We start from the raw sequence: 23780 nt of genomic DNA, 5'->3' as shown, positions 1-23780 counted from the left end.
TCATTCCATTGTGACGTTGAATATTACTGAAACTACACACAAATCCGACCCAAACTTTGACCGTGAACATATGCCTGGAATGGATGATTTTGCGCCAACAATTGTTCCTTGGGAAATAATTGCTATACCATTCGCTTGTGTTTATTTGGCATAACAAACTAGTGTTTGTCAGAATAACTTTTGAGTTTTGTTCAAATAAATTCTTCGCTTTTTAAGCGGAAACACTATCTAGCAGACTCTTATTTTCCTTATTGATGGCACATTTTAAGCCGCTAATTTTTCAAAATAACAAGAGAAAAATTGAACATTACTGTAACAGTTGATTTTAAAAAAAATTCTCATAATCGAGTTGCAATTGTATCCACACTTTAAAAAATCACCATTGTTATAATGATAGCTTTAAAAATGTCCACTAAAAAATAAAACAATTGCGAAGAATTAAATTGTTCCTCGTCCATTTAAACTATGGAAACTAATTACATGTCAGCTTGTATGTATATTGTTAGAATGTTATACAAATTGATATGTGAAGCAATCGTATTTGAAGCCGAGTAATACGCGAATATCTATTGGTGATTATATCGATTTCGGCCTGAAACAGTGCACGCTTTCCGTAGTTGAAAATCGTAAACTCGCTCACATAAGCGAAAATATCACACTAAGTTATATCTTTCTTTTTATGTATATATTCTCGGCACCCTATTAGTGAGCACCATTTAAAATACATTCATAATGAGCTTCATATTTTATTTCTCACAACCAAACACGGTCATTGCTGATATTGAATTTGTGTGCAAATCCAGCCAATAATTTACTACTACGTTATGCGTATTTGTATATATTCATTATAGTTTAGTCGATGCTTTTGAGTTTACTACACTTCTTGTTTGTTTCAGTATAACTTGATGTTATTATGTGCGTAAATATGAGAAGAATTCACGATTCTTTGTTGCTGCTATTGCTATTACAGACATTAATACCGCTACCGCAGTGGGTATTATTGTATTGTATGTGTTAAGTGATAATAGAGTCAAGGATAGAGATGGATATTACCACGTTATACGTCTCTAATGCTCATTCTAGCCAGAAGGATTTTTTATAAAATTAGGTCACGCTTGTCAAGCTTTTACACATTCGTGTTTGTTGTAATGAATACGTTTTTATTTCTGGAGATGAATAGTAGGATGTAGGTGTGTTTCGATCCATGTGAGTGTGTGTTTGTTTGTGTGCTATTCATTGATCGCGCGTGAATATATTTCTTAATTGTGAAACGTACATAAGCATTGCTGCAATTATCTGGTAAATTTTATAGCTTGCTGTTTTTCAATTGGAATATCTTTATGTGCAAAATATTCAAAAAATCACTCATATCACAATGGTATAATGTGATATTCTTAATTTTCTTAACCTACTATATAGATATGACGATATAATACATCTAATAAACAAAATGTCATTCATTGTTATGCTTTATTTTAGAATTTTCAATTACACAAATTGTACAAACAACAATCGCACAACGTAAAAGTCAGTTTTCAAGGGAAAAATCGATTTAAAATCATGATTGAGCTATTTAACTGAAATGAAAAAGTGGGCAAAATTGTACTGACGATGAGTTCGTATTGCACAATTTTTTGCTAAAGCAAAGCAATTATATTGATCTCATTTCGTTTATCGCTATGAAAATATTCCCCAATCCGTGTTTTATTTCATATTAATGTATAATAAGATGTGAACAAGAATAATGTTAGTTGCAAAACTTTTTATATAAGCCGCATAACGAAAAAATCGTCATAATTTTTGTATGTGTTTTTCGTATTTCAATGGAATCGATTGTCAGAGTGAAGCGAAATGAAAACTTATGTAGTGGACATTTATTTTCCATTCGAAAACAATATTCACTGAAATCTTTCTTTGACTGAAGCTTTGAAAGGGTTAACTCACAACAGAAAACAATAAATCAATTCCATTTTTAAATTTTCAAGAAACTATTACGAACACCAAAAATTGGTCTACTTACACGTTGAAGCTAGCTTTTTTCTTTTTTGATTAATAAAATGAAATGAAATTTCTAAAACACAATCTACTATACACAATCGAATTAGTTTCATTTAATTCACGTTAGACTTGCTTTGCGGTATTTTCTACGTTTACAATGACCATTAATAAACACTTCACTCTACCTTCACAATTTTGATATGTTCATAGTTGTCCCCGAACTAAAATCAAACAGTTTTGTTCATTTGCTTAACAAAATTTCGGTGATTAAAAAAAAAATAAAACGTTCTTTTTGTTGTAGAGAAATTTTACGCCGTAGTGTTACGATTGCTGTAGTATCGGTAAAATACAAAAAAGCAATCAAAACACAATGTTCACTGCTTATTTGCAATTCAATAATGATGATGAATAGAAATGTGTTACATTTTCATTCTGGCTATCGTGGTCTGCGCTCATACATAGATGAAAATGAAATTCCACCACATTTAATGTATGCGTATGCGAGTGAGAGTGCACACTTACAAATGCTACCGTTTATCATGAATGCCGTCCTCTTCGCACATTTGGTGACTTTTGGGAATCAGATTGTTTTGGTCACACACGGCTGTCGACTATATAACTCTCCTTTTTGGTTTTGCTTTGGATACAAATAGCGCACTTATTCACTCACCTACTCAGTCCCTTGTACTTTTTGTTTGCAAGAGATACTTTTATCTCTTTTACTTTTTCACTTTTTGTAGCATTCATTCAAACATCTCCACATGTTGTTCACTCTTTCCCCACTCTGTTCAAACATTTCAAAACACTGCTCTTATCAGCTACTCACACTAGGAAAAATATTGTACCCATGTACTTACACATTTAAATTCAATATTATCATGTATTTATAAAACATACATTTACAACCAACACACGAACACTTTCATTCAATATTAATGCGGTTGAACGAATTAGAACAACTCTTAGAGAAAAGAAAGAAACCATGTGGTTCCTCATCTCAAATTCCAAGTATTCCAATACAATAGGGTGTTTCTCGCATCTGTTAAAATGTATATAGTAATTAAATACTTGCATTTGAGACCTTCACTCTATTTATCCCTGAAATTATAATCGAAAAACTCAAATATTGCATTGAAATACCATTAGACATATGACAATCAATACATATACTCGCTCTTCTAAACTTTATCTGACAAAACCTGGTTCACCAAATTTTAACCAGCTACTAGTAATACATCACAGGGGACGGTAGTTCGCGCGAGTTACGAAACCATATTAGTGTGTTGAAAAGCCGAACTCGCTATATATACACGAAATATGCGAAACCCAGACCAATCAAAATGTCTGTCTGTCCGCGATTTTGCGTACTCGATTCTGATCTTTTTGAAACATTCTGGGATTAAAGTACATAAAAAACTAAGACTTTTTTGTTCCGGCACTTTTCGATTTGGCCGCCATGTTGGCTGTAGCCGGCCTCCAAAAGTCACTTTTTGACTTGTGTCCCCACGGTTACCGAGGCACATCCACTGACACACCCCGGACATATGCATATCGTTGGAAAGGTCTTGTAGTGAGCTATCGAATGATGTTATTTGCGGTCCACAAATTTCAATGTGGGGTGGACAAATTGGCCAAAAACGAAAAAGTTACCATTCGGCCGGACACATAACGTCCATTACCTCGAAAACAAGCTCAAGGATTTTTTTGAAAATTTCACCGATTTTAGGCCCATGTCTAAGCTATAATTTGCCGCATAGCTCATATCCCAGAAAATTCTTGTTTTCAAGATATGGCCTTCGATAGTGCAAAAATGGTCAAAAATGGCCATTTTTTCAAACAATCGCTATGGCACCTATACTTGACTTATCCAGGGCATAGCATATTCGTTGAAAAGGTCTTAAAGTAAACTATCAAATGGTGCCAATTGCGACTTACAAATTTCAAGTTTAGGTGGCCTAATCGGTCAAAAATCAAAATTTGACCTTCTGGCGGGACACATAACGGATATTTTCTCGAAAAAGACCCCATAGTTTCTTTTTAGAATTTCATCGATTTATGCCCCAAGTCAAAGATAAAAAAAGTGTATACCACACACCACTGAAAATTTGCCGTCCCCATTATGAGCCATAATTTATGACATTTGGAGCCAAAAAAATAACCTAAAAGTCCAATATTTTAATTGTATTTTAAAATTATTAAAATTCATGTATTTGAAAATTACTCTCACAAAATTACTGATATCAAATAAAAAAACCTCTGACGAGGTGAAAAGCGAGTGACGAAACCAAAATGTGAAACACAAAATTTCTGATATCAGAGGTTTTTTATTTGATTATTAAATATACATTTTAATTTTAACATTTCAATCTTATTTCTATTCGATTAGCTGTTTGGAATCCAAGTCTTTCAACGGTAAAGTTGGGGTGGAGTTCACATTAGTGTGGTTTTATGGGTATTTTTTCGGAATTTGTTTGGCAAATAGCTTTTTTGCATCTATTATTATTAGACGTCAGGTGTAATTTTAGATTTTCATATTACCAGTAGGTAGCGCAAGAGCTATCTCGATTCCATGATGGATCCCTTGGAAAATTACATTTTGTACCAATATAAATCAATCACATTGCCCCAAATGAAGACAAATCATTATTTATGACCAGAATTTAGGTACTGATGATGTTTTAAGCGATTTGAATTGAAATAGAACAATTTTTACCCAACATTTTTGATTTTTTTTTTCGATTATTCCTACCAAAAATCGAAGAATGTACTAAAGATAAAACACATGGAGATAAATTAATGTGTTTTGAAGCTGGATTGCCTTTCAACCAAAAAATAGTTGATTGTATCTTTAGTATACAGACGTTTGAACGTTCCATATAACTAGTCTATATGATATAGATCGAAGACCGATACTTTTATTGAACATTAGAAAATGTAGAAGTATGGTCGAATAGGTATTTGATGGTTACCTTACAAAGATAACTAAATTGACTTCAACAATGACTTACTTCGTCGATTTTAAGCTTGAAAACAATTTCCATGCCTTTTAAAATATGCATTTTTAAAAAAACCAAAACTGACATTTGACTTTGAAATCATTATTTTTCACTAAATATCTATTCGACTAGTTGAGTTGGGGACCAATACTCTTTCGTGTCTTCTACAATGTTGTCGTCATCACTCAGCAAGCGGTAGCGTTTGTTCAATCTGTCAATTTATCACGAGTTGAATTGCAACAATAGATTGCGCAGTTTACTGCATTTGTTATATTATATTCATCGAAAACGTAGTCTGGATCAACATTGTCCTCGTTGTATTCCCAAACTTTCAATCTTAAAAACGCATCAAGACGTTTTTCATTGTACAAACGGGTTGGTAAGGTTAGTTATTACATTTTGTGCGTTTTGTTGATACATGTACTAAATATGGTTTGCCAAAATAATTATTACGGCGATTTCAATCGATTGTCGCCATCGAATTCTTCGAATGTTTCTTTCACCTTCTTTGTATTATATGAATGCCATCCCTTAAGAAAAAAACAATGAGAATTTTTTTATAAAATTTGGGAATATCAAGCTGAAAAATGAACAAACAATAAAAAAAACAATTTAATCATACCATCGTTGAAAAATTCCCAATCGTTAGTTTGTTTTGCCTTTTCATTTTCTGCTCTCACAAAATAAATAAAGAGTCCGTTCGCAAATTTTTGTGGGTTCAATACTATTTTTTTCTATCCGCAGTAACACTGTGTCATGATAGCCTTTTAGTTCGATGAAAACGTCGACACAACTGAAGTCCGAATAACACTCGGCATGAGCGATGAATTTTGCAGTCGTCATTTTGCAAATGTTCTGTTATTTCAAAACCAAAAAGAATCAAATGGAAATTTGACGGCAAAATTCATCTCGAAATCCTGTTATTATAAAAATGTGATAAATTCAGAATAAAACTATGGTTACAATTACAACAATTGAATACACTGTGTGAATACATCAAAGTTTAACGTCGTCGGCACAGATAACAACTATTTCATTTTGATATTATGAAGATAAAAAAACTAAGTATAATTTTGGTTTGATTGTGAAATTTAATATGTAACACAACTAACCTGTGAACCGTCATCATCACTATGTCGCCACTGGTCAATAGCGATCACAAATGCTTGTTTTTGAAATTGAAACGTTGAGAAAGTCTTCATTGAAAAATGGTATTTCATTTCTTTATACAATAAATCAAGGAAATTTTATTAATATTCTTTTCACGGATTTCTTCATGTTGCAAACATTATTCTTAGAGTATAAATTAAATGATAGTTGCATAGCGTTCAAACACAATGATATAAAAAATATAAGGCTAGCTGGGGAGTTCCGAGCACATGATAATAACAATATTGATAATATCACGACAATATACAAACATATTGTGTGCAATCGATTTTATTTTTCTACGGGTAGTTGAATATTACTTCTAAGAATTTTCCGATGCCCATTTTTTATTTACAAATGCAAGAAACACCCCATTATACATTCCTGTCATTGAACACAGCTTGAACAATTAGAATTTTCAGATGTCAAACAAACTAACCTTAAAATCTTAAAATTATTAACTAGTAATTTTTTTTTCGAGAAAAATGTCGTACATTACGAAAAAATTAAGTGGTGTCATTTTTTGCAATCTAAGTCGTTCTTTTGCACCTAAAAGTTTTAATTATTATTATACAAAAGATTTAAAAATATTTTCTACACGGTCAAATTATTTTTTGCCAAATGTTAGTTTCTCCTCTCAAATTCAAACCTATGCAAAGATTGATGAAAATCATATCCCAAACATACTAAAAAAATTAACATTGAATAATGTTTCCCTTCAATTTGATAAAATTATACAAATTCGTCCAAATTTGTTCAAAAATTATGGCATAAATGTTGAAAATGGATTCAAAATATTAAAGTCATGCAGTCAATTGATTGATCGAAGTGCCGAAGAACGTAAATATTTTAATTTATTTACAGTTATTCCAAAAAAATTTATTGCGTTTGAAATCTGATTTTGTGTTATTCATTTACAGGCATTAAACTAGTAAACGATGTATGGAATGAACTGTTAAAAATTATTGGAACACCAACAAAAGATCATTTAATACTTTTGTTGAAGGCGTACCGACAAGCCGGCCTAAAAAAGATGGACAATTACCACTCATTTTTCGAAAAATACAATTGTACAATCGATGCTGATATATTTGGGGAATTGATGTACATTATGTGCAAAAATGGAGACACGATGGAAAGTGCTGAAGCACTATTGAAGGAAATTGAAATTCTCGATATCCAGTTGAATGACCAAGTTTACAATGCTCTTATTCTGGGATATTCCAAACAAGGAATAGACTCAGTAAAAAATGTTCTCAAAACTATGGAATCGAAAAAAATCACGCCAACTTTGGACACTCAGACCGAATTGATTAAATCATATATCAAACATGGGTATAATGACAGTAGGCCATTACTTCCATTACGTTCCATTACATATTGATTAATTTCCATTATTTCCATTCTTTTCTTTGTGATTAACCCTAGGTATAATGACACGGCAATGGAACTACTTCAGCAATTCAGGGATTATAATAGTGATCAACTTTATGATATAATTCGATGTGGTGCACATAACAACAATGAAGCCATTGTAAGCAATGCATTGAGCTTATTGCCACAAACAATCATAAATGCGAAAATGATAGAACGAAACATTCAAAATATTTGCATAGAATTGATTCATTCTAATCGAAACCGTTCAAATGAAGTCAAAGTGGATCTTTATAAATTTATTATTCGACATTTGCCGGTACCGAAACAACAGATGGACGATAATAGTTCAGAATATGGGACATTTTTAATTAGAGAAATGGTTGTAACAAAAGAAATTGAAGCGAATATTTTTCAATTTTGTGAAAATCTAATAGAAAGTGAAAGAAACTCATATTCATTTCATGCTTGTTGCATGTATTCGCTAGTAAGTTAACTATAAAATTAGTATGTGAAATACTATTTTTTATAATTTTAAACAGCTTTAATTTTTCTACTTTAAATTACTATCCAATAAACTCAATTAAAAGAGAAATGATTTTGAAAAAAAAAACACCTTCAAGTCGTTTATAAAATGTTTTTAATATAAATGACTTAAAGGTATTTTACTTTTCCACACACACACCGAGTGTGTAAGGTCGATAGAGTAAAGTTTCTTAAGTTGATATGCCCATGAGAAAAATTCCATTTTTCTTCCAAAAGTGGTGTTTTATGCGTAGTTTAGAGCTCTCAAAAATATATATTGACGTTTTCGGCACGACAAAAACGAATATGATATTGGTTTTGCGATACAAATAATTTTCAAAAAAAAAAAAAATGTTTTGTATTGAATTCTTGAAAAAAGGTGGATGAGAAAAATATTAAAACTAATAAGGTATTTTTGCATGCTGATTCCGAATTTCGGAATCTGGTCAAAAAAATCACACCTTGGGCCGATAGAAATTTTTTATTTTTTACCCCCAAAGGGTTTTTCAAAATTCCCACCCCCTACTATATGCGCCACCCTGTATACAAAATATTCAAAAGCAGAAATGTTAGTACCCCCAAATAAGGGTCCCTAATATGAATCGGTAATAATATTCGTGAGGTCAGGAGATTTGTGAAAGTAAAAGAGCAACATGTTCATACAAAAAATGTATAGGCACGTTGCAGTTTTATTTTGACAAATTTCTTGAGGTCACAAATATTCTAGGTGGTTCATATGCATTGAAATTTCTTTACACTTTTTTATGAATTAACAACAACAATAATATGAAGAGTGTGTCAAAAATTATTTGTATTGCAAAACAAATGTCAGATTCAATTTTCTGGTGAAACAATTTATTTCAAAAGATATATGTACATCATATAATATGCATGATCACAGTGCGGAAAAGTTTATCTTACGGATGTAAGACGTTTTATTTTCAACTCATTTCACTTTTAATTTTCGACATTTCAAAAACCATAATTACCAATCACTATTTATTTACAGATGTTTAATTTTCCAAAATCTCGTGCTTTTCTTGAAGCATTAGCTGCACGGGAACCATTGCGACCGCACTACTTCTGGCCACTGTATATTCATGCTAACACACAAAATGAAGTTGTAGAAATTATTAGATTTGGGAAAAAATTGAATGCCATACCTGATACAATAACAATTTTGAAATGGGTGATGACACTTTTCCAATATTCAATCATATCTATAAGATATTCATCATTATTTATCCATTCTGTCTATTATCTTTATTCGTGCTATCGAAAGATTAAGATTATGATGATAGAATAGAATGGAAGTCAATTCATTATTTCCCTTTATTTCAATTATGATTATTCTCTAGATTCTCCCACGGGCCAATACATTGATAAATTCTGAAGAAACGATTAACACATTGGCCGAGGCTGGCGTTCGAATGCATGAGTTAAAAACGGCTGCTATAACTTATTTGTTAAGTAAACACCGACCAAGAGAAGCATTGAACATAGCAAGTCGTTCAAGTGCATATATTGATCCATTTCCATTTGTTCAACCAGCAATAAGCAACTATTTCCGAAGTCCAAACTACAAACGAAATGTTGGTCCTGCTGTCACATTGATAAAAAAACTTCGATGCCGTGATAAAGAATATGATTTAGCTGGAGAAGCTATTTTATCGATTTGTACTAAAAAAGACCAAACCGCTGGATTTCCTTTAACTCAAAAGATATTAACAGATTTTGCTTTCCATAAAGTGAAAATTTCGGCACACGCAGCCAATAAGATATTGAGTAGATTGTCTAAGCATCGACAAGTTCATGAGAAATTTGGTTCAGTTGTACAGAATTTGATTTGCTATGATATGTTTCCCAATACACAAACCACCTCGGATACAATCAAAATCGGATCGGAGGTTGAGACATTACAAAAGCAACTTAATGAATTTAAAGAAAATGGTTTACCAACGCATGGTATGAGGCATTTCTTAATTGCCGCTAATGCATGTTTCAGAGCAAATTATTATTTGACATTTTCAGTGTTGATTTGATTATTTTGACATCTAAAAAATATTTGTAAATAGAGAAAATGTTGTTAGAAGTCAAAATTTTTAGAATATTGTGCAACACAATTCGTGGCGAATAATAATATATGCCTTTATTTCCTCTATTTATATGAAAAAAATAAAAATAATATATTTCTTCTTTCTTATAGGTATTTTATATCGTCTTTTCTTAAAACACGTTCAATACGAACAATATGACCAGGCAATTGAAATAAAAAAGGAATGTGACAAAGTGGGAGTTGTTTCTGAAACACCGGCCATGCTATCATCGCTATTAAAACTATGGACTGCAACCAATTTAGATGATGAAGCTCTTCGTGTTTTGAAGATTCTAACTAGCAAACATCCACATTTCAAAGTCGACTATTACAAAATAATTGACTTGGCAACACTGTTGCTCTCAAAGAACAGACTAGAAGATGGAAACGAACTGATCAAATGTTTAGATGTGTGTAGAACAGATAATTCACATTTAATCAAGAATATTTGGGCTCTATTGGAAGCAGCCAGTGAATATAGCATTAGGCATAACAAAGAGGAAAATCTTGCTGGACAATTTCTAAATGTGTTGGTCAAAAATGGATATTGTGATTACTCAAATATTCTTCTAGGTTGCGTGATTAAAGAATACGTACATAAAAAACAAATTCATGAAGCGTTTGCAGCATTCCAACATTTTGCAAATGAATATAAGAGCACACCTCACTTCCAAAATTTGTTAATGCTCTTAATTGAAATATTAAATGATGAAAACAAAATGGAATATAACATTACGAAACAAAACGCAATTGAATACATGCAACGATTAATTGATTTGGGGCAGCAAGTTCATGGGACACAGAATTCAAATTGTAATGTTATTGTAGCATTTGCCACTGTAGGAAATGATGAACAGGTGCGGAAGATGTTAATGGATCCGAATGTTAAATTCAATTCAGAATTTATAATGAAAACTTTGAGTTATTTAAAAGGTCAAATGCAAATTAGTGCTGTTACACGTATTGCAAGATGTGCTCGTGGGCTCAATCATACATCCCTGAATGAAGAAAAACTATACCTATTACTTTTAAATAACTTTGTTCGCACCAATGACTGTAAAATGGCTGTAAACCTTTTTTACGAATTAGAACAAGACGATAGTTCTGTTATTTCAAAAAATTTCAAGAGAACACTTGCCGATCTTTTAAAGAAAAACAAACAAAAATTGCCTGAGAAATTAAGTACATATTAAATTCATCCATTCATCTGTTTTTTTCGTGAATAAAATGATAATAAATTAAAATATTAAATTAAACAAATTCAGTTCAAAATTTATTCAAAATTTATATTAGACAAGTTGGGATTTCAGTTCTTTTCTTCGAGACGGAAATTTCATAAAATTTATGAATCTGTTTAACATTTGAATTCATATTAAATTAAAAATAGTTTTTCTAATATTTTCTAATTTTTTAATCCGAATTTCGTCGAATAAATAATTCAGAGTCAATGTTTCAATTTCCCGCTCTGAGGCTATGTTAAATTTATTATTTTTCAAGCCCAAAAAATTGTCATTTTTTATTATTTCAAATTCAAACATGAAACTTTTTTTCAAATCAAATTATTGTAAACATAAAATCCTTGTCTTTTATTCAAGAGTTATAACTGAATGCAAATTCAGGCAAGGAACATTCGCATAACTTCCGAAAAAACACTACAAACACTAAATGTAATTGTGAGAGTGAAATTGATGAAGTGAGTTTTATATACAGAATTACTGTCAACAATAAATCATCATCTTCTTCCCGGATCGAGAGCGCCACGAAGAATTTGAACAAGTTTGATGTCTTTGTCAGTCAATGTTTGGCGGGACCGATGCAAGCAACATAGATAGCTGTCCTCAAATAGTTGTATCAAATAGGTCTCTGCAGCTTCCTGTAAGCATTCCAAAGTACTCGATTGCAAGCGGAAATCATTCTTAAATTCTTGCAAAATTTCACGCACCAATCTGTAAGTAAAATTATAAATACGAAAGATTTGTATAATTTTTGTTATATTAATAATTACCGTTGGAATGGTAATCGAGCAATTAGCAGCTTTGTCGACTTCTGTAATGCCACAATTTCTTTGATCACACGTTTCTTGCGCTTCGGTTTTGCTTGTTTTCGTACTGATTTTCGATCACTAGTCGGTCGGTGAACTGTATTTCTAGTTGTTTGTCGTGGTGATGTTTGTTGGGAACTATCGTCAATTTCGTCACTATCTTGTGATTGCTGGTTTGATTCACTTGGTTCATGTGATGGTGGTCGTCCAAGGAAATCTTCTTCAGCTGATTCTTCGTCACTTTCAGAGCGACCATTGGCATTCGAATGATCGGACTTTCTGTTTGAAAGTTGTGGCAGTACCTTACCACGATTTCTCGATGGTGTTTGACGCACATTTCTCCGGGGTGTTCTATTATCTGGTGGGGACGCTTCCACTGCTCGTGCAGATTTTTTGCTCACTTTGGCACACATCATTCGATTTTGTTTTCTTTTTTGAACAATCTTCGTAAATTTACGAAGTTTAATGTTTCAGTCTTCAATGAATATCGTTTATTAAATAACTATCCCGGTTATTTCATAAAACAAATTCACTTGAGTTGGTAAGATTTTAAAATGTTTTCATGAAAACAGTGTATATATATCACAAAGTCTATAACGCAAATGACGCTAACGAAAAATCAGTTTAAATGTTTGTTTTTGGAGGTTATGTCATTACACGAACGCGCCAAAATCATTTATGTATCGACATCTGACGGTGAAGTTGAACATGATGACTTAATTAATCGTAGGACATTTTTTTCTCCTAAATATAATTTCCTATTTTTGTCGAGGTTTGTAAGTATATTCAAATTTTGGATGAAATTTGTTACCAAAAAGGTTAGTTAGTTAACTTTTTGCTCCAAATTTATTTAAAATATGTCAAACAAATTTCATGCAAAATTTGAATATACTTACAAACTCTTTATTATAATAATTATATTTATTTAAATATGTTCAACGTTTTTTCTAATAAATAAATATTTCGTGGTTATTCCAATTCGCTTAGGATTTTGAAAACGTTTTTGATTTTCGGAGCCCGTAAATATTCAAAGTAAATTTGAAATCTCGCGGTCATTGGTTTTTATTCTACTTTTTCATATTATTCAAGAGGAAAAATCAATTGGCAATAAACACTGAAATTAATTAATAATTAATGCGAATTTTATTAAACAGATCTGATTTTTTCATAAATAATATATTAATATTTTAGATTTTTCATAAATAATTTGATTTGCCCAAAATATTACCTTTTAAATTGTCGTATGTATTCTAATCAGTAGTTTTGTAACTGATTCGAGTATATAAAGTTAGTAAAAATCATTAAGAATTAACATTCATGTTTTGTTTGATTTTATTCTATTTTATTAAATTTATTTTGCGATTTAATATCGATTAAAATGACAAATTGAGAGTCGTTTTTAACTCATTTGATTCAGAAAAGTAATTTATTATACATAATTCTGCCTATCTGATTCCCGTGCGTCTACTTAACAATCTGTCTGTGAAGCCATTAAAGGCCAATAACAATATCACAACATTTATTAGGGCAGTAATCCCAACCAATTCTATTTCAGTAACCATTTTTATATTACGAAAACTTTATAAAAATATGAATAAAAAAGGACAAGCACTCACTCCATTTTATAAACTAGAATATTTTAGAACGATTGCTATTGGATTTTGGTTAAAATATTGTTTTGTTAATGAAAAATTGCAATTATTGGTCGCAAATAATTCATACCTCTTAAAAATATATATCGTAGACTATCCATTGAATGTAAAATTTAATAAAAAATTGGTATTTAAGATGATCGTTTGTTGCATGTATCACAAATGCGAACTTCCGTAGTCCAACCGCGTTCTGGGACGGTTCTTCGATTTTGTGAACAAAAATCACATACAGCGAGACCGCAAGAACGGCAGTGATGACGCTTTCTATCGCAATACATTGATCCATTCATTTCGTTGGGATCATTGATCAATTCAGATTTTACAGAATATGAAGATTGCTTCTTGGCAAGTGACACCAAGTCTTCAGCGGTACCAAATGGTTTCATGCAAACACAGCAAAAGTTTGCTTCACGGTCTTTATCCGACACCCAATATGATGGTCGTGCCGAATCTTTAATTAGATCTTTCGGGTATTCCAAAACCGATGCAACTGATGACAGTGTATTGTATACAACCTCTCCATATTTACGAACACGAATATCTTGATCATCGGTGATGCTATTTATTCTATTAATAGCTCCTGCAGATGGAGGTTGAGATGAATTTACAGTTGGTTGAATAACATCTTTTTTGGATTTATTTGCAAGTTATGATAAGACAGCACAAAATAAATAATGATTTGAAACTATGGGTCACGTTGAATTAAATGACAATAAATTTTTATAGAAACATACCAGGACGTGCATCACGTTTTCTTGATAAAATCTCTTTGCATGAGTTACATACACGAACGGGACTATTCCAACCTCTAGCTGGTACCGGTACCATGCTAGCAGAGCACGGATTACAGAATCCTTCACCACATGCACGACAATGATGTCGTCTCAATCCAGTTTGATCAAAATTTGTTTTACAGCCATGACAATTCTGCAGACAACGCAAAAACTTCAATGTTATCTTTCTGAACTTGACTGAATAAAACTTACAATAATTTCCACATTCGGTTTCCAGTATGATGGGGCTACCTAAGGGGAGAATCACAAAAGAAAAGAATTAATTGGAAATAATCGATAAGTAATCGACAAATAATCGAAATAATCGAAAATAATCGCAATAATCGAAAAAGAATCAATAACAATTATTAAATAATAGAAAGGTAATTTTTAAGTGAATTGCCCCTAGTACTTACCCAGTCTGTTACCCAATCAGATAGAACCTTTGATGGTTGGGCGCCAATGTTACAAACAGTCTCACTCAAATAGCTTACTCCATCTATTACCTAAGGGGAGAATCACAAGAGAAAATAATCGAATTTAAAGTAATCGACATATAATCGAAAATTAATCATAGAACAATCAATAATAATTAATAAGCTATTTTTAAGAGATTTGCCCCCATCTATTACCATTTGTGCTGAATGTGTTGGTCCCTCTCCAGTAAATTTTGTGTCTTTCCAAACGTGTACTATTTCGCTGCTACACAAGAAAGAAAGTATGAGAAAAATGAGAAATATATACACATTACAAAACTTAAAAAATGCGTTCATATTTTTACTGAATATATATTTGAAAAGAAAAAAAAAACAATCAATATTCAAGTAGTGAACATTTATTCAACAAAAAAAACAGTATAGTAATCAGTCTAGTGTTAGTGTTTGAAATGAAATCATCAATTCTGTGCTAATGATTCTTAATTCATTTGGTATAAACGTCGACTTGGCTTTGATTCTGTGAGTCGGCGTTTTGATGATTTCAAATTGTCAGTCGTCGGTTTGATCTTTTTTCCGTTTGATTGAATAAGTCCCTTGTTTTTGATGCTGGATGTGTTTTCAATATTATTTGTCAAAATAACTTGAAAATTGTATTCCAATGGCACTTTTTCCTTATCAACTTTTGGGCTTTCTTTTCGCTTTTGTCCTTGTTGTTTTCGGTTGATTTTCGGCAATTCAATTTTTCTTGCCTTCATTTGATCCAATTGCTCACTTAAAGTGAGATACTGTTCCGACTTTTGTTTAATTTTTTTTGGACGGTTCCGTATTACAATTTTTATAATGTCTTCTTTATCCCCGCATTTATTTAATATTGAATTCAAAATAAATGGATGCTTTTTTATATTCGATGTGACGTGTTTTAATGACTCAGTTCCAATCTGGTTCAAGTGCAGTGGCATCAAAAAAAGTTTTTGTTTCATTGAAGGTATATTATTGTTCACAATGTTCCAATCATTTTGGCCCATTTGATGTTCATTTCGTAGAGCAGAGTAGTCCATGCTTTCGTTAATTTTTTTCAAATTTAACAAAAATTTCTGATCCAAATTGCCATACATTTGCGGTACATCTAATGTTTTGAGTTCTTCATAGACGAAACCATTGTCACGAATCACATTGTTGGTCCGAATCAACCCATTTTGCACAGAATCTGCTATAGAAAACGATTGATCGATGGAATTCTTTTGAATTTGAATTGATTGTGTTGAATCATCCAAAAACGTTGTCCAATCAAAGTTCACATTCTGATGAGAAACTAAACTATCTGGTTCAGCTATGAAATTGACAAAATCATTTCCTGTACTTCGATCCATATCTCCATTGAATGTCACCAATTGATTTTTCGAGGAATGATCCAATGAATGAACGTCGTTGATTGCAGTGTCATCTTCGCATAAATAATCAAAAATCGATGAAGAATTGGTACGGCATTCATTTAATGGTGCATCTGTTTCAAACAGGTTATTCAATTCTATTGGATTCGCCATTATATCATCGATTACACGATTCTCTTCATCAGTGAAATCATCATGTCGAAAATCAAAATCGAAATTCAAATTGAAGTCGTTCAATTGAAAATTCTCCATTATTCCTTTCTGAATCTGAATTTGTGCTCTTAAAATGATATTACCGCCCTATTTTGACTGACTGTTCAAACCGAAATTCAAAATCTGATCTTTAAGCATTGGATACGCACACTATGATTATTAACGCAATAAGCATATACACTGTGTGTTATGTTGTCAAAATATTCACACAAACATGTCGTTGCATGTCAAATTGAACACTTGTTAGCCGAACTATTCAAATATATTTGATTTTTGACACTTACCGAACAGCGCTGTCTTCGGGATTTTTATTTCCGTACCAGTATTGTCTCGATCGGTACAATTCACCACAATTTGGACACTCGATAACTGAACCACTCCATGCATATTTTGCCAAACCAAACCAAGATGTATCGTTTGTTGTTTGTGTTGTAATTTTTACAATTGTCTGCAAAATGTAAAAAAAACAAATGCAATTTGTAAGCGTTTGTTTTTACTTTGTATATTTTTAAGCGACTAAACCATACCTGTCGTCCATTCAAATGGCAATACTTGCACAAATAAACACTATTTTCATACTGTTTTTGATATCGACAACATTTTGAGTTTGAATGAGATTTACCTAGGGATGAGAATGAAAATAATGTAAATTAATCAACATATTTATTTCAAATGCATATAATGGGATTTACCCTCGAGAACATGTCCCATTGATAATTCACATCTAGCTTCACATGATTCACAATAAACACTGCAAGTGAAATATTTCTCCGGAAAAGGATTGAATGATTTTTCCACAATTCTTCCCGAAAATTTCAAATTCAAACCCTAAAATAAAAATAAAAATACAGATTGTTTTTGTTTAAATTAATACAAATAAAAAAAGATGTCTGTCAGTAGGAAGTAGAATTACATCAATCGCTTTGAATATAATATCTGGCGTTCTGGGGGATCTAACACTTGTATTGCCTGTTTTGTATAAAAAAAAGAGTTAAATTTGTATTTAGGATATCTCCCAATCAAACATTCGCTCTGTTTCTAGTTGTCAGATTTGGTATCTTGTTTGATTTTTTTCATTTACCAATTTCTAATAGCAATGCATTTTTGATAGTCGTATAATCGGTCGGCGGTTCTTTTGTTTGTATTCCTACGTAACGCAGTGATGAAAATGCCTAATATTACAAATAAAAATGTAATTAAGTATAAATTTTTAAAATTAGGTGAAAAAGAAATTGTTATTCAACAATTACACACGACATCACCCAACATTTTTCGAAATTTGAAGAGTCGACCCAAACTCCGTCCCTGTGTTGAGATCACTTATAAGCTAAACCTGTCAAAGTTTTGGAGAAAAATTTGATGAAAATTCGGATCTGACTCAAAGGCACTTCTTTGAAGCGAAATTCGCAATTACTTTGCCAGGTTTGGTTTATGAGTGATCTCAGCCCTGATTCAAACTTCGAATTTTTTTTGGGTGATTTCGTGTGGAACTGTCGTATTATAAGTTAAATAAAAAAAATAAACCTCCAAATCAATATTCATCTCAGCGAATCGTTCACGTAAAATGTCCTCGGGACTTTTGTCAACAGCTGAATAATGAGATAAATGAATGTAGAATTTCAAAATTGTGAAGTGATAATTACAAGAAGAGTAAAAAAACGTGTACTGACTTGATTTAACCGTTTGAGTATTTTGAGTTTCGTGAAAAACGAACACCGATGGGCCTAGTGCAGTAGGATTACCAAGAGACTGAAGAGCGCCGGCAAAATGCTTATAAAAAAATATCCAACCAATATTAACTTGTCTACCTAATGAAACATGTGAATCGTTGCGGCGAAACAGTAGCTCTTATTTTTCTCCAAATAATACTGCAACATGAAGTTTTTTTCACACGGTATATTTGTTGTAATACAACAAATAAACTATTCATAAAAAACTTTATGTTGCAGTATTATTTGGAGTAAAATAAGAGCTACTCTTTCGCCGCAACGATTCATGTGTCCTCACGTAAAATTACATTTTTAAAGACGACGATTTCATCCAGATTTTGGCATTGATTCAAAAAACACAATATCTTATCGTATCATTACATTCAAAATTAGAGACCTGAGTGATGGGCTTGATTCGCCCTCTCTCGACCTTAAAGTCGTATTGGAAACTTTTTTTGAACATTTTTTTTCCTATCGTTAAAAATGTTATTTTACGTTAATAATGAAACAAATTTCTTTCGTTACCTTATAAAAGGCCTTTGACGCTGTTCCTAAAAATTCAAATAAATCACGATGGAGTCGTTCTGACCGAGTTCTGTAAAAAGAGTGAGTGCAAGAAGCATTGTTATTCATTTATTAAAAAAATCGAACGAAAAAAATGAAGCATCAAAACACTTAAACAAAAAAAAAACACTTATAAACACTTGAACAAAGTCAAAATTATGAAGTCTCATCACTAAGGTATGCAAAGTGTGAATAAAAGTTTTAGATGTCACCTATACAGATCGATATAAAGTGTCGAAAAGATTGAAATGTATGGAGCCTATAAGTAATTTTTCACGATCCATCTGAAAATGTAATTATTTTCAGCGTTTGAGGGGACCAATTTTTGGGGTATTTTCCGAAATTTTAATTTTTGTATTGTCACAAACCTTAGAGGTGATGGAATGGGCTTAAATGTTAAATGTACAAATAAAATTAGCTATAATTGACATATTTGAATGGGAAATTCCGGACCCAAAAGTGGAAAATCGACCTCGTATCATTTTACTCTAATGTGGGGGCACGGAAATGTTGGGAGACTTGGGAACAATGGGCACAAGACAAACATAAATTATAAAGTATTTTGGCATGAGAAATCCGAATTTTTGGTTTTAAGGTAAAACAAATCATGGATTAAGGGGTTTTGTCCTCTGATAACCTAAAAAAATTCTCACAACATTCTGAACAATTTTGTATTACAACATCTTTTGACCCGACGAAGTTTTGCAAGGTTATCCGCCCTGGGTTGCTCTCCTGCCCCCAATACTCCGGTAAAACTTTTTTTCACAAACCTTCAGTACGTTTTTTATATAGAGCCATCGATTTTTTAGACAAAAACTTCAAATATCTTAAAAATATTTTTGGTGTTGCTAGATGGCACTCTAAGCTACGATGCACAACAAATTTGACAGTTCTCAAATTAGTACAGTGTTTGTTGTGCAATCAAAACATGAATTCCGAACATTTTTTAAAACGTTTTGAAGCAATTTTTTACTTTTGCACCAGTTTAGACCAAAAAGTCAAGATGTTTCGTAACAAAGTGGATTCAGAAGTATAAGCACGAAAAAAATGTGAATGATTGACCCAATGTTAAGCCAAACGAGCTTCCTCGCCACAGCAAGATAAACGTATAGTCAAGTTGTTCGATGAAAATTTAGTTATGTCGTTGAGCCAAGGCTTTGAAAGGCTATACAATCTTAAAATAGACATCTCGCGCTCCACTGATGTGGCCAGTGTTTGTTATCGCAGTAAATTGAAGAAAACACTTTCGACAGAAAACCAGAAGAAAAACGCATTGACTGGGCAAAGAAAAACGCATTGACTGGGCAAAGCAAAATGCAACAAGAGATTAGAGCGAAGTTATGTATACTGACGAGTCATTCTCTTGGCTTGTGAATAGCACTACCCATTAGGGTGGATGAATTTTTCTCGATTTGGCTCCACAGCCCAGAGTAGTTTTATAAGCATGAGCTGATTCCAAAACAGCCATTTTTTGATGTGGTTATGTGTCATATAGGGTGGCGACTTGAACGAGAGTGAAGACAACTTTTTCAAAAAAATCGAAAATAATGTGATTTTTAGTAATAACAATTTTGGTTTATTTTTCCCATTTCTACGCTCAAATTGATCTTATATCATCAATTAAGACCAATTTTTTCTTTATAATCCTTCAAAGGGCCAAATTATACAAATTTACTAATCCAGGTAAAATCTTCAAAAATCGTTAAAAACCAGAAAAATTAATGAATTTCAATAGTCAACAAATTCGAATTTTTAGTAACGACCATAGCAGTGGCTATTATAGCATGATAGGACCGTGTCTACCGATCACTGAGCCATGCTGATTACTGAGCTGAGGTCTACAAGTCTAAGTTTTTTTTATTTTAAGACCCGTTATTTACCGGTTGAAATAAAATTGTCAACATTGAGTCAAAAATGAAAAGTTTGTTCGAGAGACATCCTCTATTTTCATTGGAATGACTCAAAATCTACCTAGATCATATATTTGGAGAAATTCCTGAAGATTTGCAACGTTTTGTGATGATTTGAATTCTAAAAGAGTGTTTTCCGATAGTGTTTCAATGTGGCCTTTTGGATTTTTTATCCTTGTACTGAAACAAACATAGGGCTTTGTTGTAATTACGGAATTGAACTGTATGACGTTAGATTTATCTACAATGATTCCTTTTAACGATAGAAGGGTAAATTTGGTAATAAAATCACCATTCCAAAAAATATCGGATATGAAGAAAAATGAAGAAAGTGGTCTTTTTTTAGTCGAAGTTTTGAATATACACCACCATAATTTTTATATCACGAGATCGTTTCAGGTGCTTATTATGGCATTGGATCGCTATGGACTTCAGCATTACAAAGCAGTTTAGGAATTGAAAATATTATCCGTAATGTAACTTCAGTGTTGATTTATCTCATACTGTCTTTGGTCAATATTGACCATTTTCTTTCAATTTAATTTCATTTAAAAAAACTCCGATGTGCCGGGATCTAACTGAGCATGATTTTAGTAACCCGTATTAGAAGGATTCACTATTCATGTACACTCGGAAAATCTTCGCTGCTTAGGCGAATATCAGTAGAATTCACTGCGACATGGTCAAAAAACATCAAGTAGCCATATGTACATTTTTCATTCTCTTTTGTGCGAACTTTCTTTAATGCATTAGATGCACGACAGTTCGCAGTGAACTCAGCGGCTGATATTCCGTAAAGCAGCGATGATGTGCCGAGTGTACACGAATCGTGAATTGTTCTAATACGCGTTACTGAAGTCGTATTAGCTTCAAACGAGTATGGTCATTGCTAAAATTTCAAATTGGTTGACTAGTGAAAGTTATTACTTTTGCTGGTTTTTAACGATTTTTAAAAGATTTAACCTGGATTAGTAAATCTGTATAATTTGGCCATTTGAAGTTTATAAAGATTAAAATGGTCTTAATTGATGAAATAAGAGAGTAGAAATGTAAAAAATAAACCAAAATTCTTATTACTAAAAATCACATTTTTTTCGATTTTTTTGAAAAAGTTCTCTTCACTCTCGTTCAAGTCGCCACCCAATATGACATATAAACCCATCAAAAAATGGCTTTTTTGGAATCAGCTCATGCTTATACAACCACTCTGGGCTGTGGGCTATGATACTTACATTTTTTCGAAAAAGTCATCCACCCTACTACCCATGCCTAGTCTAGAGCCGAAAAGGGAGGGGGTGTTCGCACGGTAAATCATCCGAAAAATGTGCATGTTTATGGTTGCTTCTGTGAAGCTGGTTTTGGAAAGTTGGCCGTATTCACGGGCATTCCAAACGCCGTGAGGATGAACCAACTTTATTCATCGACACTGTTACCCACCGCCAAGAAGTTCTATAGCAACGACAATTCGAATTAGCTTCTATTAGAAGACAACGATCCACCGGTATGCAGTTGCTAAATAGACACTGCTTCTTCTTATTTACACTATGGGTGCAGCCATATTGGCATATTCATTTTTAAATAAGTGCGTTTAATGGAATATCAAAAATGCAAAGTATTAAATAGTACCACACGCAATGTTGAAATCATATATTTCTGGATCACAGTTATTCTAGGTAAGAAAAAATAAAATAAAGTAAAGTCGAAAAATATGTTTAATAATTTGTTTGCAACTAATAGCAATATTGTGGCAAAAGATATTTCTGTCGGCTGCAAAAATATTCTGTGCCGATAAAATTATTCGTTTTCTTGGCTTATTGTGCAGTATTCCATTTACAGTTTTTTTGAATCGACTTGTATAGGCGCCGATAAAATTTTACACAGCTAATTTTATTCTTTTATTTTTATTTTTAATACAAAAAGTACTATTTATTTGATTATTCACACATTAACTTCAAACTCAACTACAGATACACGTTTAGAACAAATTAGCCATACGCGCATTTTGACGTTTCATTAAACGCATCCATTTGACTTTTAGCTTGAAAATGGTTGCGCCCATAGTGAGAAAAAGAAGAAGCAGCACTAATAACAAAAAATGTATTGGAGTTCATACCGACGCAACGATCCAAAACACAAAAGTCGTCTGTGTAATGCTTGGAAAGAGAAAAATGATCCACAGTCACCCATTGCAATCCGATCGAAAAATTTTGGGTTATTATTAAGGCAAGGCTTCGTTGTAAAACACACCTCAATTTGAAGCAGCTCAGTTCATTCATTCAACGCTAGTGGAAAGGTTTTCAACGCGAATATGCTGAAAATTTGAGCAAAAGTATGCCGAGTGTGTGAGTGGAGTGTGTCATGCAAAATTTTGTCTACCAAAAATATTAGATTCACTGTAGATGTGCCCGTGTGATCGAGAATAAATTTTCGCTATCAAAGCCATATCTCGAAAACAAGATTTTTCTGGGATATGAGCTATGCGGCATTTTATATCTTACACTTGGGCCTAAAATCGGTGAAATTTTCAAAAAAAATCGTTGATTTTGTTTTCGAGAAAATGAAATTAATCACAGAAAGTTTCAAAAAGATCAGATTCGAGTACGAAAAATTGCACACAGACATACAGACAGACAATTTGATTTTTTATAGAGATTCATATGAAATTTTTAAAATGCTGAATTTTTCGAAAAGAATGATCGATTTTGACGTAGAATTGAATTTTGACCCTTTTCTTGACCATATTTTGCAGCTAAAGGCCATCCAGGTTAGAATTTGGAAATTACGTGTATATATAGCAAGTCGACATTTCAACACACTAATGTGGTTTCGTCACTCGCGCGAACTGCCGTCCGCTGTGATAATATAGTGGTAAAATAAATCGCAATTCAAATGGTAATTTACCAATGTTAAATAAATCGTAACTTACCAAGGGTAACTTACCAAGGGTAACTTA

At 32.4% G+C, this 23780-nt stretch overlaps 3 protein-coding genes across 8 annotated transcripts in view; 1 reads left to right on the top strand and 2 right to left on the bottom strand.

Moving 5' to 3' along the window:
* The first annotated feature begins 6590 nt into the window (after window positions 1–6590).
* LOC116349886 (leucine-rich PPR motif-containing protein, mitochondrial) lies at window positions 6591–11388 on the top strand. The gene is made up of 6 exons (XM_031781520.1): window positions 6591–6983; window positions 7064–7478; window positions 7572–8004; window positions 9052–9231; window positions 9401–10007; window positions 10249–11388. Exons 1-6 carry the CDS (start codon window positions 6629–6631, stop codon window positions 11328–11330), a joined length of 3072 nt encoding a protein of 1023 aa, XP_031637380.1. The 5' UTR covers window positions 6591–6628; the 3' UTR covers window positions 11331–11388.
* A 199-nt stretch (window positions 11389–11587) lies between these two features.
* On the bottom strand, window positions 11588–12912 carry LOC116349889 (histone H3.3-like). Its single transcript, XM_031781527.1, has 2 exons — window positions 12143–12912; window positions 11588–12083 (listed from the first exon to the last, which is right to left on the bottom strand). The coding sequence occupies exons 1-2, from the start codon at window positions 12592–12594 to the stop codon at window positions 11870–11872; spliced, it is 666 nt and encodes a 221-aa protein (XP_031637387.1). The 5' UTR covers window positions 12595–12912; the 3' UTR covers window positions 11588–11869.
* Window positions 12913–13492: 580 nt separating this feature from the next.
* Window positions 13493–23780, bottom strand: part of LOC116349866 (zinc finger FYVE domain-containing protein 1-like) — a 15468-nt gene continuing 5180 nt past the window's right edge. For 5 of the 6 annotated variants that reach the window (XM_031781486.1, XM_031781490.1, XM_031781488.1 and 2 more), the window contains exons 6-18: window positions 18879–18948; window positions 18315–18414; window positions 18169–18233; window positions 17726–17816; window positions 17558–17613; window positions 17337–17472; window positions 17172–17266; window positions 16929–17092; window positions 15236–15305; window positions 15020–15109; window positions 14817–14855; window positions 14565–14757; window positions 13493–14455 (exon numbers count right to left, since the gene is read on the bottom strand). In XM_031781486.1, coding sequence (XP_031637346.1) covers window positions 13962–14455; window positions 14565–14757; window positions 14817–14855; window positions 15020–15109; window positions 15236–15305; window positions 16929–17092; window positions 17172–17266; window positions 17337–17472; window positions 17558–17613; window positions 17726–17816; window positions 18169–18233; window positions 18315–18414; window positions 18879–18948 — 1663 coding nt within the window. In that variant the 3' untranslated portion in view covers window positions 13493–13961. The remainder of the gene's footprint in view (window positions 14456–14564; window positions 14758–14816; window positions 14856–15019; window positions 15110–15235; window positions 15306–16928; window positions 17093–17171; window positions 17267–17336; window positions 17473–17557; window positions 17614–17725; window positions 17817–18168; window positions 18234–18314; window positions 18415–18878; window positions 18949–23780) is intronic. The other variant, XM_031781491.1, reaches the window with a different exon arrangement.

This window comes from Contarinia nasturtii, unplaced genomic scaffold (genome assembly GCF_009176525.2).
Source record: "Contarinia nasturtii isolate CC-2019 unplaced genomic scaffold, AAFC_CNas_1.1 Cnas_scaffold_3175, whole genome shotgun sequence".
Taxonomy (NCBI): domain Eukaryota; kingdom Metazoa; phylum Arthropoda; class Insecta; order Diptera; family Cecidomyiidae; genus Contarinia; species Contarinia nasturtii.
Note: the sequence above shows the minus strand (reverse complement) of the source record. Positions and strands in the feature narration are given on the sequence as shown.